The sequence below is a fragment of the Nycticebus coucang genome, chromosome 14 (genome assembly GCF_027406575.1).
Source record: "Nycticebus coucang isolate mNycCou1 chromosome 14, mNycCou1.pri, whole genome shotgun sequence".
Lineage (NCBI taxonomy): Eukaryota > Metazoa > Chordata > Mammalia > Primates > Lorisidae > Nycticebus > Nycticebus coucang.
In genome coordinates this window covers 43,872,495-43,887,633 of record NC_069793.1, presented here as the reverse complement: position 1 = coordinate 43,887,633, position 15,139 = coordinate 43,872,495, and the positions used below count along the sequence as shown (strand labels likewise).

General features: G+C 34.1%; 1 protein-coding gene across 4 annotated transcripts in view; it reads left to right on the top strand.

Moving 5' to 3' along the window:
• The window catches only part of PRMT3 (protein arginine methyltransferase 3), a 136,696-nt gene that overhangs the window by 21,590 nt on the left and 99,967 nt on the right, over positions 1-15,139 (top strand). For 3 of the 4 annotated variants that reach the window (XM_053561279.1, XM_053561277.1, XM_053561280.1), the window contains 3 exons: positions 1,281-1,440; positions 2,722-2,866; positions 8,458-8,523. In XM_053561279.1, coding sequence (XP_053417254.1) covers positions 1,281-1,440; positions 2,722-2,866; positions 8,458-8,523 — 371 coding nt within the window. The remainder of the gene's footprint in view (positions 1-1,280; positions 1,441-2,721; positions 2,867-8,457; positions 8,524-15,139) is intronic. The other variant, XM_053561278.1, reaches the window with a different exon arrangement.

Genomic DNA, 15,139 nt, shown 5'->3' with positions numbered 1-15,139 from the left:
TGGCAACTTTTTAGTGCAGAAAGCCAGCAGACACCAAATGAGTTTAAGTTTTAAATATTTGTTTTTTTCCTAAACATCTTGTTATTAACTGATTTGCATTTGAAAAAATGTATTCTCCATTTTTGTATAAATCCTGAATAATTTTATTTAGTTTTTTAATGTCTTTTCGAATTTTCTTTTGATGTAGTTTTCAGTTGTTGAGAGAGGTATATTTAAATCTGTGGTTAAAGAATTGTCTGTTTTTGCCTTTAATTGTTTAATGTATTTTGGAGGTCTTGTTTGAGGTTTATACACATTTGTAGTTGTTATATTTTTCCTGAAAAATTGACCACCTTTTGTAGGAGTTATCTGCCTAAATGAAGTATCCATGTGATTTGAACATCATGAGATAGAATGTAGATATGGAAATCCTTCTTCCTGAATATAGTTTAGGACTTTGAATTAGACTATTTTGGCAAATTGTAGTTACGAATCTTACTGTTTCTGAATCCTCTCCTTTTCAAATATGTAAGTTTAACCTTTCGCCAATATCTCCCCATTTCCTGCAACCCTCAGCCCCTAGAAGCCACCAGTCTACTCTGAGTTTTTTTTAGATTCCACATATAATTGAGATCACATAGTATTTGTCTTGTGTCTGGCTTATTTCAATTAGCATAATGTCCTCCAGGTTCATCCACATTGTCAAACATGGTAGCGTGTTCTTTAAGGACTGTCTAACTGTAATACTTGCTGTTCTACAGAAAGACATAGGCTGAGAAGTAGCTATGAATAGTGGTGGGAACATGGGCGGGAAGGCCAGTGTGGGTTTGAATCTTAGCTTCTCCGTAAGTAGCTTTGTGATTTTAGATTAGTCACTTAATTTTTCACTTATTTTTTTCCATGCCTGTAATAGGGATAAGTATTTACATCTTAGTTTAGTTTAATTTTTTAAGATAACATGAAGTGTAATGCATGTGCTTGACAGATACCTGTTGATCAATAAGTAGTTTTTTCCTTCTTTTTTCTTTCTTGTGGGTTTGGTTCAGTATAATTAGTACTTACATGTTCAATGTAGCCAACTACCGAAAAGCTATTAGTTGAAAAGTAGCTGAAAAGCTGCCATGTTCTCTGAATTCAAATTGAAACAGTTTGGCTGATAAATATTTAATTAAAAGTACTTCTACTAATTCTTCTCAATTGGCCACATAATAGGCACTTAGAATTTATTTAGTTCTAATATAGTTGTACTTGCTTTATTGTTATAAAATAGCCTAATGATAATGTCCATTTTATTTCTTTAGATGTAGAAGATCTTTATGAACCAGCATCAATTCCATTTTCATACCCCAATGGACTCAGTGAAAATACATCTGTTGTTGAAAAATTGAAACATACAGAAGCCAGGGCACTGTCTGCTGAAGCTGCATTAGCTAGAGCACGTGAGGATCTTCAAAGAATGAAGTAATTTATCAGTCTCATGGAAAAGTTACTGTTTAGGTCCCTAAAATAACACAGCTAGTGATGAGGCAGAATATAGAAGTAGGGCATTTCATATACTGGAAAGCACAATGGAGACATTTTAGTAGTATTAAAGACATGTAGCATTTTTACACATTATAGATAGTTGGTTGATAAAAGTTTTATGGTTTTACCTATTAAACTTCTTCATAATTACTTTCATGCTAATGATAATTCTTCTGACAAATAGTGTCCTCTGGAATGTTTTTGTTCTTTCATATTGCCTTCCTTTTAATTTTTCTATTTCGTTGATTTCTCCATTTTACTTTTATTTTCCTAGGTTTTTAAAGCAGAAGGATTAATATTTTTTAGGTTCAGAGAAAGTATAGGGTAGAAATTTTTATTCTTAAGGAATCAAAATATAATTATGGTGTAGTATTTAACCAGAAAACCAGATACTTGAGAAAACATTTTAGTGCAGTGAGTAGATTGTAATAGCATTCTTCTTGTATAGTACTTTCCAATGTTTAATGTGTATACGAATCACCTGGAGATCTTGTTAAAAATGTAGATTGTGATTCAGGAGATCTGAAGTAGATCCTAAGAGTCTGCATCTCTAACAAGTATACCTTAGATAGAAATTTACCTGTTAGATTTGTAAGCTGACTGCTATTGCCTGAGTACCAACTTGCTGGTTTGCCAAAATGCCCAGGAGGAAAGGTAGTAGAGCTCCTATGTTAGGTAACCTAGCAACTAACACCAACTGTCCCCTCTGTCCCTTTGCACATCTCCTTTTTGCATACTTATGAATTCTAAATGTGTCATGATCAGAGAGGGAGCTGAGTTTTAGAGCAGGAGTGGGTGGTGGTGGTGTAGGTAAATACACAATTTGAGTCTATTTTCTTCTTATTTAACCCTCCCAAAAGATAGTATGGTTTTAACGAATATTAATGGAATTGAAATAAAGTACATTGATTTAGCTCCAAAAAAAGATTTTAGAACAATAGAAATAGTAAAAGTTTAATAAAGGCATTGTGTTTATTTTGACATGATAAAGAACTATAATCTGCAGTTGGCATTGCTTTTGTGGTTTGTAGGAATGCTTAACTTGAGTATGAATATGCCATTGCTTAAGATCCAGCAGAGGGAGTTGTTCAAGATCGAATGTGATTTAAAGGGTTCATCACACTCCACTCCCTCCCTTTTCCTTTCTCAACCTCTAGCCTTCCCTTTTTTCATGGTCCAATAAAACTGTCTCAAGGGTGTATTTCAAATTGATTACAGACAATTTGCTCAAGATTTTGTGATGAACGCAGATGTCAGAACCTGCTCGTCATCCACGAGTGCCATTGCAGACCTCCAGGAGGATGAGGATGGTGTTTATTTCGGCTCATACGGGCATTATGGTATACATGAAGAAATGCTAAAGGTTAGCAAAGAGCACAAATGTGCTAAACCCAAAGTAAAGGAAAAATAGAATAAAATAGTTTCTTTCTTAATACATATCCTATGGGAGAACTGCCTTCTAAATTTGTTTGGTGCTTGATAGCTCACCTTGGGTTGAACTGCCTTCTAAACTTGTTGGTGCTTCATAGCTCACCTTGGGTTGAAAAGATTACAGAGGCATTCAAGTCTTTGTAAATTCTATTCAAGATCATTATTAATATTATGAAATCACTTTATTTAGACAGTTAGAAAAATCAATTGTTGACAACTTTAGTCTTCTCAGAATAGCTATTATATTAAATACTAAGAATTAAATCAATTATACATTTGCCTTTTAGTGTGCAGAAGAAATTTAATTTTAGTGTTTAAATAGCAATACTGATTTCTGTTTGGGCAAACAATTCTTTGACGTAAGTTTAGTTACAAATTATTCCCACAATTGTTATGATGTAACTTTTTTACATTTGAAATCATTGCTGTATACGAGTATTTCCTAAATTGGTCAGATTAGGTATAGTCATATACCACATAATGTTTTGGTCATCTGTGGGCTGTATATATGATGGTGGTCCCATAAGGTTATAATACCATATTTTTACTGTGCCTTTTCTCTGTTTTGGTTTGTTTAGATACACAAATATTTATTATTGTAGTATAGCTGCTTACAGTATTCAGTACCATAACATGTTCTACCCGTTTGTAGCCTAGGAACAACAGGCTGTACCATATAGTTTAGGTGAATAGTAGGCTGTACTATATAGATTTGCGTAAGTATACTGTAATGTTCACGCAGTGACAGAATTACCTGACAAATTTCTCATTGTCCCTGTCATTAAGTGACTTTTGACTGTGTTTAAATCAGGCTGGATTTAATTTTTGTAATGGTAATGTCCAGATAAAATAGAAGTCAGTTTGTAACTGTACCTGGAAATAATATGTGGTATATTTCATCGAGTATTATATTACATATTATAGATAATAAAATACACAAGGTACAGTTTTTAATTCAGTGAAACTAAAGGTACCTAAAGTAAAATAAATGTTGGAATATAAAAATTGAGAAATTTAGGTGTTTATCCCTGTGAATTTTTGATGCCACCATTACTTTTTTTAAAACAAACAAATCCCTTCCTAAATCTGTTCTCCAAAGATTGATTTATTTTATAGAACCCCTGTTTATTTTCCCTGAAACAAATTAACTAAGGATAATTAATAACATGTGTATATTTTGTTGAGTCAGTTTTGCAAGATCACAGAGTGGAAGTTTGCTGATGGATAATAATTGTACTTACGTGGGATCTTTTAAAGCAGTGTCATGTCATAACGACATGTCATAGTTGTGCTTTTTCTTGTCACTTGGGTAATAGCATAGTGTTATAAATAAAATATATCTTCTTATAAGTAATAAATTATCTTTAAGTCCAGAGTGAATTTGTCTTAAAAAATTGACTTCATTTTTTTTTTTTTTTTTTTTTTTTTTTTTTTGGTTTTTGGCCAGAGCTAGGTTTGAACCCACCACCTGTGGCATACCGGGCCAGCACCCTACTCCTTTGAGCCACAGGCACTGCCCAAAATTGACTTCATTTTTTTTGTTAAACTAATTTTATTATGATGTCTGGAATATTTTCTTTAAAGAAGTTAATACAATTTCATATTTGTCATTTTAAATCACCCATCAATTTAAATGCTGTGAACTTTTAATACTCTTGGTATAGAAATTGTGATAGACTTTGTTCAGACAGGTTAAATCTTATTGAGACTCCCAGTAAATACGAGTGTTGCCAGTACAGTCATCAGAGAAATTTGGTTTGAATGCTTATTATTTACTAGTCTCTGTTGCGGACACTCATAGCTGTATGTCAGTAATTAAAGGATTTCATACCTGATCTTCTATCTTTAACTCCTTGTGCTATACATACAGATTTAGGAAGTTCCAGCTCAAAGTTTCCAGGACCCTCTTTTTCCTTTTAGAGATTCATGTACTGTCCTTATTAACATCATTCTCTGCACCTTAGTTTCCCCTTGTTGGTGTGCAGTATAATTTCTTCCTCTTGGAGATGACTTAAGTATTTTTAGGAAAGGTGATACATTTGATTCAAAAAGAACTGTGTGTTTATTTTGTATTGTGCTATGGAGGAATGTGAAAGCGTGTCTTGAGCTTTATTTCTTGGTTTTTATTAAAACAATTCTTAAATATAAATTGTTTGAGGTATGCTACTGTCAGAATCTTACCTAATTTTTATAAATAAAGTTGAGAACAATTATGTGTGAAATAAAGTTGAGAACTTTCAAACATATTGTTTGAAAGGTAGGACAATTCTAAGCATAAAAATAAGTCTTATATTTGTGGTACTTATTTTTATGCTTGGAATTGTCCTACCTTTCACACAGTATGATTTAAATTTTTTGTTGTTTAGTTTCATATATTTTAGTGACATTATTTTGTTAAGTTTTGATTGTTTATTTTTTGAGACAGTCTTGCTGTGTTGCCCAGGCTAGAGTCCCATGGCTTCAGTCTAGCTTGCAGCAACCTCAAACTCTTAGGTTCAAATAATCCCCTTGCCTCAGGCTCCCAAGTAGCTTGGACTAGGTGTACACTGCCAAGCCTGGCTAATTTTTCTATTTTTAATAGAAATGAGGGGTCTCGCTTTGCTCAGGCTGGTCTCAAATTCCTGACCTCAAGGGATCTTCTCTTCTGTCTTTACCTCCCAGAGTGCTAGGATTACAGGCCCAAGCGACCACACCCAGCTTAATTGTACTTTTATTTTATTTTATTTATTTTTTTATTATTATGGGTTTTTTAATTAAATCATAAGCTGTGTACATTAATGCAACCATATATAAAAATATTTTATATACAATTTAAAATATTTTCATTGCTCTGGTTAACATAGCCTTTCTGGCTTTTTCTTAGTTAATTGTGTTAAAACATTTATATTCTATATTTAGTAAGTTTCACATGTACCCTTCACATGTACCACATTTTATTTTATTTTATCTTATTTTATTTTGAGACAGAGTCTTACCTTGTCACCCTATATAATAGAGTGCTGTAGCATCATAGCTCACAGCAACATCAAACTCTTGGGCTCAAGTGATTCTCTTGCCTCACCCTCACAAGTAGCTGGGACTACAGGTGCCTGCCATAACACCTGGCTATTTTTAGAGACAGGGTCTTGCTCTGGCTCAGGCTGGTCTTGATTTCATGAGCTCAGGCAGTCTACCCACCGTGGCCTCCCAGAGTGCTAGGATTACAGGCATGAGCCATGGTGCCTGGCTGATTGTACTTTTAAATAAAAGTAGTTTGTGATCTTATTTCTGGAGATAAGATGAAGATGCCTTTTCTGAATTTCTTTTTTTTTTTTTGAGACAACCTCAAACTGTCACCCTGGGTAGAGTGGTGTGGCATCACAGCTCACAGCAACCTCCAACTCCTGGGCTCAAGCGAGTCTCCTGCCTCTGCCTCCCAAGTGGCTGGGACTATAGGCGCCCGCCACAATGCCTGGCTATTTTTTGGTTGCAGCCATCATTGTTGTTTGGCAGGCCCGGGCTGGATTTGAACCTGCCAGGTCAGGTGTATGTGGCTAGCGCCTTAGCCGCTTGAGCCATAGGCGCCGAGCCAGCCTTTTCTGAATTTCAGAGATATGATTGATAGAGGACTAGATTACATGACTTCAAGGTTCTTACCACTTTATCTTTTCATAGAAGAGTCAGTTTGTTGATTAATATTATGTATCTGAAATGAATCACTCTCTGTTTATTTTCAAGAGAAACATTATTCACTCTGCTGTGCATATGTCACAAATCGTTGTACCATTTAATAAATTGAAATTTCAGTAATTTTTCTTTACCATATTTTCCTCAGTGTATCTGCAGCCAGTTCATGCTTTCTGTCACTTTCACGAGTCTATGAATTAAAAATATTCTGTTATTTTTGCATTTCTTAGTTTTAATAATGGGTGGTATGAAAGATAATTTCTGTTTATTACCTTGTTGATTTGTATTGAAGTGTTACCGTCTGTTAGAATAAATTTTTAAAAATGGTTATGAAGGCTGGTCTCCTATTTGCTTGCATTTTCATGCTTACTGGATTTTTCTTTCAAAAATTCAGTTAGTGTATGGAAGCTCTCCTTAGACACAAGCTACTATGTATGGTATACTTTGGGTTTCATTACATCAGGGCTAGCATATGAACAAAAATGGATGAGTATATAGAAAGAACCAGAATGAACAATGGTAGTGCACTTGAGCAGCAGTGCATGGAGTTAGGACATCAGTAGGGATTCCATTGATTTAAGCGGAAGCAGTGGTGAGACAGTGTGATTGGTGAGAGCTTTCTAGTGACTGCCTCCCTGACTGATATTCACCCTTTGTAGGTTTGTTGTTTCAGCAAAAAATCTCTGGTTGTAGCGTAAGAGGAGTATAAAAGGTAAAAGTGTATGAAATAGCATGATTTTTCAAAAAGACAGTTTTAAAATTAGGACATGAAAAATTTATCTTTTTTAGTAATTCTTAAAATAATTTTCAGGGGAAGATTTAATACACCTGATTTTTAAAATTGTAAAGCAGTTAGAAATAATAATCAGAAAACATGATTGTGGATAGTAGCCTTTGTAGGTCCATTAATTAAGTAAAATGACTTGCTTTTTAATGTAAGATCTCCTTTATAGGCTTTTAAAAAAAAATCCCAATATTGGTATAAAAATGTTTTAGGGCATATGGTTTGTATGTTATAGCATTTGGTGTTTAACTATGTTCCTTTGTACCTACTGTGAATTCCAAAACAAGGATTCTCATTCTGTGTCTTTTTTTTAATCATAATCATACTTTACTTACTTGGCAGCAGAGCTGTTCACTGCTTAATTTGCAGTCAGTATGTGTCTCAACTTAAGGAATCAGCTTTGTTCATGAACCAACATAAATGCTAGAGTTGAATTCCTGCCTTGGTGACAGGTCACGTGAGCCTCCAGCATGTAGGAGTCTCACGATGTGGGCTGCAGGGCTGAATTGATTTACTTTTAGGCTTGCAGGTTTTTAAGCATCATTTCCTACTACAGAAATTTTTGGAAACAGCGGAATTATAAATCAGATGGTGTTGATCATTGGCTTTCTTAGAAAACACTCAGTTTAGCTTAATTTCTTATATGTAACTGCAACTGCAACTTCTATATTTATCTGATTTTTTTCTTTTTCTTATTTTAAGGTACCAGGGAGTCAGGCTCTAGATTCCATGCCCTATTTAAAAAAGAAAACATGACGTTTGTCTTCTAGTCACTTTAATTATCACTTGAAGTCTTATGTTGGTAATGCATATAAAGAGGAAAATGTATATATTTTTGAGAACTTAGACCTTAATTTGATTTTCAGTGATGTTCTTAAAGATTTTCTTTGTTTGTTATTGCTATTTTGATTCTTTATTGTTTTTCTTTTAGGGAAAAAAAAACCCTTGATTTTCCAGGTAAAAAAGTAGCTGTGGAAACTAGCAATGTATGATAAAATAGCAAATATCTTCCAAAAAATATTTATTTGGTCAGACTGTCCTATAAACGCAATATTTTCCTCTTTCTACCCTAGGACAAAGTACGAACAGAAAGCTACCGAGATTTTATATACCAAAATCCACATATTTTTAAAGATAAGGTGAGTAGCATAGGCTACAGAATCGTACATTTCTTGTTTGGGGGTAGTAAAAATCCTCTGTAGGGTCATCGCGGTGATAACAATTGATTTAACATATTCTGGCTTTATTTCATGGAGGACTTTTATGATGCTGCTCTGTGGTGCAGCATACTGATAACAGAAATGCTGACTATTGCTGTCATTCAGTCTGTTCTTTTTTAAAATTGAAAGCCACTAATTACAGTGACATACCTTAGTTCAATTTTGCTTGTTCAAATAATTTCGCTTATACCATGTTTTTGATTTACAATTATTCCCGAGAATTTGGTATGCATCACATAAGCCTTTTATCAAAGCATACTTTTAATTATCACGCTAGTTTGTGTTGAACAAATAAAAATAATTTTAAGAAGACTTAGAGTAAGGTTAAATGTAAGGTAGAATTTATTTTATATGCTTATAATATTGTATTGATTTTCCTTTTAAGAGATACTTTACATTTTAATATTAAACATGCTTAATATTAGAAAATGATCATCTACCCTGTGTGTGTATACCTCATTGTGTGTTTGAAATTTGGGTCAGTTGTTTTGTCTCCCTTTACTTATGAATTTTTTTCTTTTTTCTTCTTCACTCCTTCTTTTCTTCCCTCTCTACATTGGCATGATTATTTAAAAGTTCAGGTTTTCTGATTGTTCCTCCTTATTGGGGTTAGTCTACTAATTTAGTAAAGAAGATCAGGATTCTGCCATTTTTGCTTGGGGCTTTTACTCTTTTTACTTTAAGAACATGTATTGACAACATACCAGGTTTTTAAATTTCCCTTTCACCTCCGTTTTGAAAGGTACTTCTCTGAGGTTATTTCATGGGCTTTACATGATAGTACAGTAGTAACAACATATATATTTTGAAAATTCCTGTTCTTGGTTTTTACTTTGTCTGGAACATAATCTTGAATGGCTTTTCATTTTCTACCTCTTTCCTGAGAGCAGTGTTCTGCTTGTGAGTTAACTGAATTAAACAGAAACAGGCTGAAGTTCATATGGTGCTCTGATATCTTTCGGCCAAAGCATTGCTTGTCATGAAAGATTTATAATTGTGTATAGGTTCGTTTTTGCTGATTCCCACCATAGATGAATTATTTTGTTTTCAAGATTGCAGCTGTCAGTGCTTTGTAAGCTTTGTAGCTTTTTTGTATGCTTTTTGCGTGTTAATTGCAGTGGAGACTTAAGAATTTTTTTATACTTCTTGTATTTGTTCTCAAGTGCTAGAAATAATTTGTTTTAAGAACCACTGTTTCCAGTGAAGCAAATTATGTTACTATTAATAGTGTTGCTTTATATTTCCAGTTGGATTATACCCCAATTTTAATTTTATTTTTTCTTTAATATGTTTATAGAAATTATGCATGGGAATCACTAATCATAACTAGTGAGGAACCAACTATATATAATAATTTTGAAGAAGTGGTGAATGTCTTCAGGCTTCACCTATAAAGTATTTTTTTAATCCCTCCTAGAATGTTATGATTTTTGTTTATAAAAGCACCATCATTGTCTTTCTTTGAGCCATCTTCTCTTAGAACTTTATAATATGAATACTAGGGCAACTTCAGCAGGATAATTGACTTGCCCCAAACATTCAAATAAAAAAAAAAAAAAAATGAGTCTTTTTACTCCAAGTGCCCTTAAGTCTGTGCCACTGCACATTGAGCTTTAATACAGAATGAGTAGGTAATTAGGATGAGCTTCATCAATAACATATTCATTCATACAATTTTTCATATACAGTGGGTGCCAAAAATGTATGCACATTCTAAGAAAGGAAAAAAACTATTGAAATTGTGATACTCTCTGGGAGACCAAGGCAGGTGGATCCCTTGAGTTCAGAGTTCAAGACCAACCTGAGCAAGAGTGAGACCTTGTCTCTACTAAAAATAGAAAAACTGAGGCAAGAGGATCTCGTGAACTCCAGAGTTTGAGATTGCTGTGAGCTATGATGCCATGGCACTGTACCCAGGATGACAGACTCTGTCTCCAAAAAAAAAAAAAAAAAATTATGATGCTCAATATATCACAATGTATACTGATAACAAGAGATGAATACAAGTCACGTTGAGCACCTCTTGTAATTGCAGAAGTCAGATGTATTACAATTTTAATATAGTCTATTCCGTCCTTAACATGTGCATACATTTTTTAGTACCCTCTGTAAATGTCATGTTATTTGTGTCATGGCAGGATATGAACAGGAAATTATTTAAATATAATTCTTTTAAAAATATATGAAATATTGTAATCTTCGCTAAATATTATCACCATTTTTTGTTTGCTTTTATTTCCATGAGATAAAGTTCATATCACATAGTTGCTTCTACATCACATTACGTAGTGTGCATAAAAGAAATGTATTTTTCGAATGAGTGGTTGTGATGAAAAATGTGTTCCTTCCCTTGTCTTTATATCCCGCCTTCTCTGCCTCTTTTTCTTCTTTCTGTTTTTAATATTGTTTTAATTCACAAAACTCCTGTGGAGGCCATATGGTTTCTCAGATTAATTTAACTTTGGGTGATTTTCATCGTGTTATCACCCACTCATAATTAATTTCTATTTGTAGTTCATTGAAGAAATTCCCAGTTAGGTGCCTTATTTATGTTTCTGGTTATTATTTACAGTTACAGTTAATTTACCTTTTTCTTAAAAAGGAAAGTAAATTTCTTCATTATTTTATAAAATGCTAGCTTATTCTATTTCTTCCTCTTTGTTTCTCTTTGATTTTGATTCTGTCAGGTTTAGTTTATCTGCCTGTCTGATCCACTTAATTCTGAGCTAGATCAAATAAAGACTTAACATACTATTAAATATAATTAATATATGGGCTTTAGAAGCAGATCAACTTAGGTTTGAATGCTGGCTATAAAATTTACCATGTGTATGGCCCTGGCTGAACCTATTGCTTTCCCTCTTTGAAGTTTGCTTTCCTCATTTGCCAAATGAGGATTAAATAAGGATTACATAAATAGGTGTATGTATATACTTACGTATACACACATACATGCATTTGTATGTACATTGTGTGTATATATATGCTGTCTTACTGAAAAACACTCTGATTGTAGTATATTAAGTCCTTCTGTACTCAACCTTTTTCACTCAGCAGTTTTTCCTGGAGAATATTCTTTTTTTTTATTTTGTAAAATACACATGACATAAAATTTTCCATCTTAACCATTTTTAAGTGTACAGATCAGTGGTTCATAATGTCTTGAAACCATCAGTACCTTCTGTCTCTAGAGCTTTTTTTTTTGAGACAGTCTCACCATGTTACCCTCAGTAGAGTACTATGGTATCACAGCTCGCAGCAACCTCAAGCTCAAACTCTTGGGCTTAAGTGATTCTCTTGCCTCAGCCTCCCAGATACCTGGGACTACAGGCACCCACCACAATGCCCAGCTGTTTTTTGGTTGTAGTTGTCATTGTTGATTTTACCTGGCCTGGACTGCGTTCGAACCCACCAGCCTCAGTGTATGTGGCCGATGCCCTACCCACTGAGCTACAGGTGCCGCCTCTCTGGAGCTTTTTTCATCTTACAAAACTCAAACTAAGCCTATTAAACTGTAAGTCCCCATTGTTCCCTTCCTCAGGCCTGACAGTCACTGTTCTACTTTGTATCCTTGTGATTTTGACTACTCATAAGTGGAATCATACAGTACAGTCATCACTTAGTGTCTGTGGGGAGAGGGGGTTGGTTCTAAGACCCCCTGTGGATACCAAACCCAAGGACCCTCAAGTCCCTTATATAAAATTATGTAGTATTTGTGTGTATCCTGTGTACATCCTCCTATATACTTTAAATCATCTCCAGATTATTTACAATACCTAATATAATGTAAATGCTACATAAGGAGTTACTATATTATTTAGGAAATAATGACAAGAAAAAGAAATTTGTACATGTTTTGTATAGATACATTTTCTTTTTTCTGAATTGTTTGAACAGCAGTTGTTTGAATCCATGGATGTGGAACCCAGGGATATGGAGGGGCCAATCGTATTTGTCTTTTGGTGACTGGTTTATGGCACTTAGCTTAAGGTCCTCAAAGTTAATCCATCTCTTAGCAAATATGAGAATTTCATTCATTTTTAAGGCTGAATAATAGTCATATATATGTATGTGCCACATTTTGCTTATCCGTTAATCTGTCTGTGGGCACTTTAGGTTACTATACATTTTAGCTAATACTAATTTTGCTGCTGTTAACATAGCTGTACAAAAATCTCTTCAAGACCCTGCTTTTAAGTTTTTTTGGTATATACCCAGAAATGGAATTGCTGAATTATACAGTAATCCCATTTTTAATTCCTTGAAGAACTGCTGCTCTGTTATGTACAGAAGATACACCTTTTTACATTCCCACAAGAGTTGATTTTCTCTGCATCCTCACCAATGCTTACTATTTTCTGGTTTTTTGATGGTAGCCATTCTAATTGGTGTGAAATGTTATTTCATTATAGTTCTGATGTGCATTTCCCTAGTGATTAGTGACGTTGAATATCTTTTCATTAATATTCTTTTAATTGTTCATATATCTAGTATAAGAATGTTTATCAGTTTCAATTTTTCATATTAGGAATAATGTTTCATATGAAAATATAAAATATTAAAAATCTTTATATGAATGTGCAATTATAAGATTATCTAGCAGTGAACTCCCTAGTTCAAAAGGGTACACCCTGTGTAGTGTTACCAGTGTTTCTACCAGTTTATATTTCTGTACACGTATTTGAGTGCTGATCTTCCCAAACACCATTGCCAACGTACTGTTATCAGACTTCTAGATTGAACACTGACCTTTCACTTTAAATTTTTTAATTTTATAAATATTTTATTTCAATTTGTGTATCACATATGGTTGTGTTATATGTATTTGTCCATTTTATTTCCCTATTCTATTCTATTTCTATTTTACTATGTTCTGTTCTATTTCTGCCATACAGTATTTCAAGCTGATGCACTGTAACCCATGCATATATATGTGTGCTATATATTACACTGGTTTCTGGCTGATTTCATTAGTATATTTGGAATTTAAATTTTTTTGTTTGCAATTTAGATTGCATCATAAAAGAAAATTCTTACTGTTTATAAAAGTAATCATGTTAAAATACATACTGACTTCCCAGGCAGGCTACATGTGTAAGAATAGTCACTTTCCCTCTATAAAACCAGCTGGGTGAAGGATAGGCAGCATAACTATTTATCTTCAGTGAAATCCAGTCTGCTGGCTGGGTGCAGTGGCTCACACCTGTAATCCTAACACTCTGGGAGGCTGAGGCGGGGTAATCCCTTGGGCTCAGGAGTTCGAGACCAACCTGAACAAGAGTTTAGGCCCTGTCTGTACTAAAAAAAAAACATAAACAAATACTGAGGCAAGAGGATTGCTTGAGCCTCAAAAGTTTGAGGTTGCTGTGAACTGTGATGCCACAGCACTCTACCAAAGGCAACAAAGAGAGATTCTGTCTCAAAAAAAAAGTAAATAATACAGAAGATAAAAAATGCAGGAATAAATAACTAGTAATGTGTAGGACTTGTGTGTAAAAAATTTAAACAGCTAAAGGACGTAAAACATACTTGAGACAAGTTTAAATAAGTTGCGCCATATTCTTGAATGGGAAAACTCATTTCCTTAAATTAATTTTAGTTCAGTTCCCGTAAAAGTGCTAAGACTTTTTTGAGACAGTCTCAAGCTGTTGCCCTGGGTAGAGTGCTGTGGCATCATAGCTCACAGCAACCTCCAACCTCCAAATCATGGGCTCAAGTGATCTTCTTGCCTCATTTTTTCTATTTTTAGTAGAGACAGGGTCTTGCTTTTGCTCAGGCTGGTCTTGAACTCATGAACTCAAGCTACCTACCCGCCTGGCCTCCCTGAGTGCTAGGGTTACAGGCATAAGCCACTGTGCCCACCTGTAGTGCTAAGACTTTTTAAGTCTAAACAAGCGGATTCTCTTTTTCATGTCAAAAAAGAAACATAGAAAATTATCTAGAAACACTTTGGAAAAATATTCATAGTGAGGGTAGAACAGCCTTACTGGATGTTACAACCTTCAAAGCTTCTATACATGGGACATTATGAAAGTTTTGATAGACACAAAAATCAAGAAATGTAAATCCATGTGGGTGGAAACAAATGAAACCCTCCCAGCAGCACCAGTAAACACTGTACTAAACCAGTAAGCTGAGCAAGTTGTATGAGTGAATCAGAAAGACGCTGTTGACTGTGTTTCTTGGAAATGTAATAATGGACAATATCGTAGTCTGTCTCAAAACTTTGATAATCACCTAATAAAATAATTCCTGACACATGAATATAAGTTTATAGATTAACAAAATAAAAGTAAAGTCCATAAATAGACCCAAATACGCACAGAAATTTCAGTGAATGTTAGAAGTCACATATCAAATCAGTGGAGGAGACAAACTAATAACCGATGTTGAGGCAACTGGTTAACAGTTTGTACAAAAGCAAAGTTGGAACCATGCCTTTGTACGCCACAATTAAAAATCAGAGTATTAATGAAATCATAGATGTCCTAAAAGGAAGTGTATTAGGATGAAATGGGACAGACTATGGGAAAGG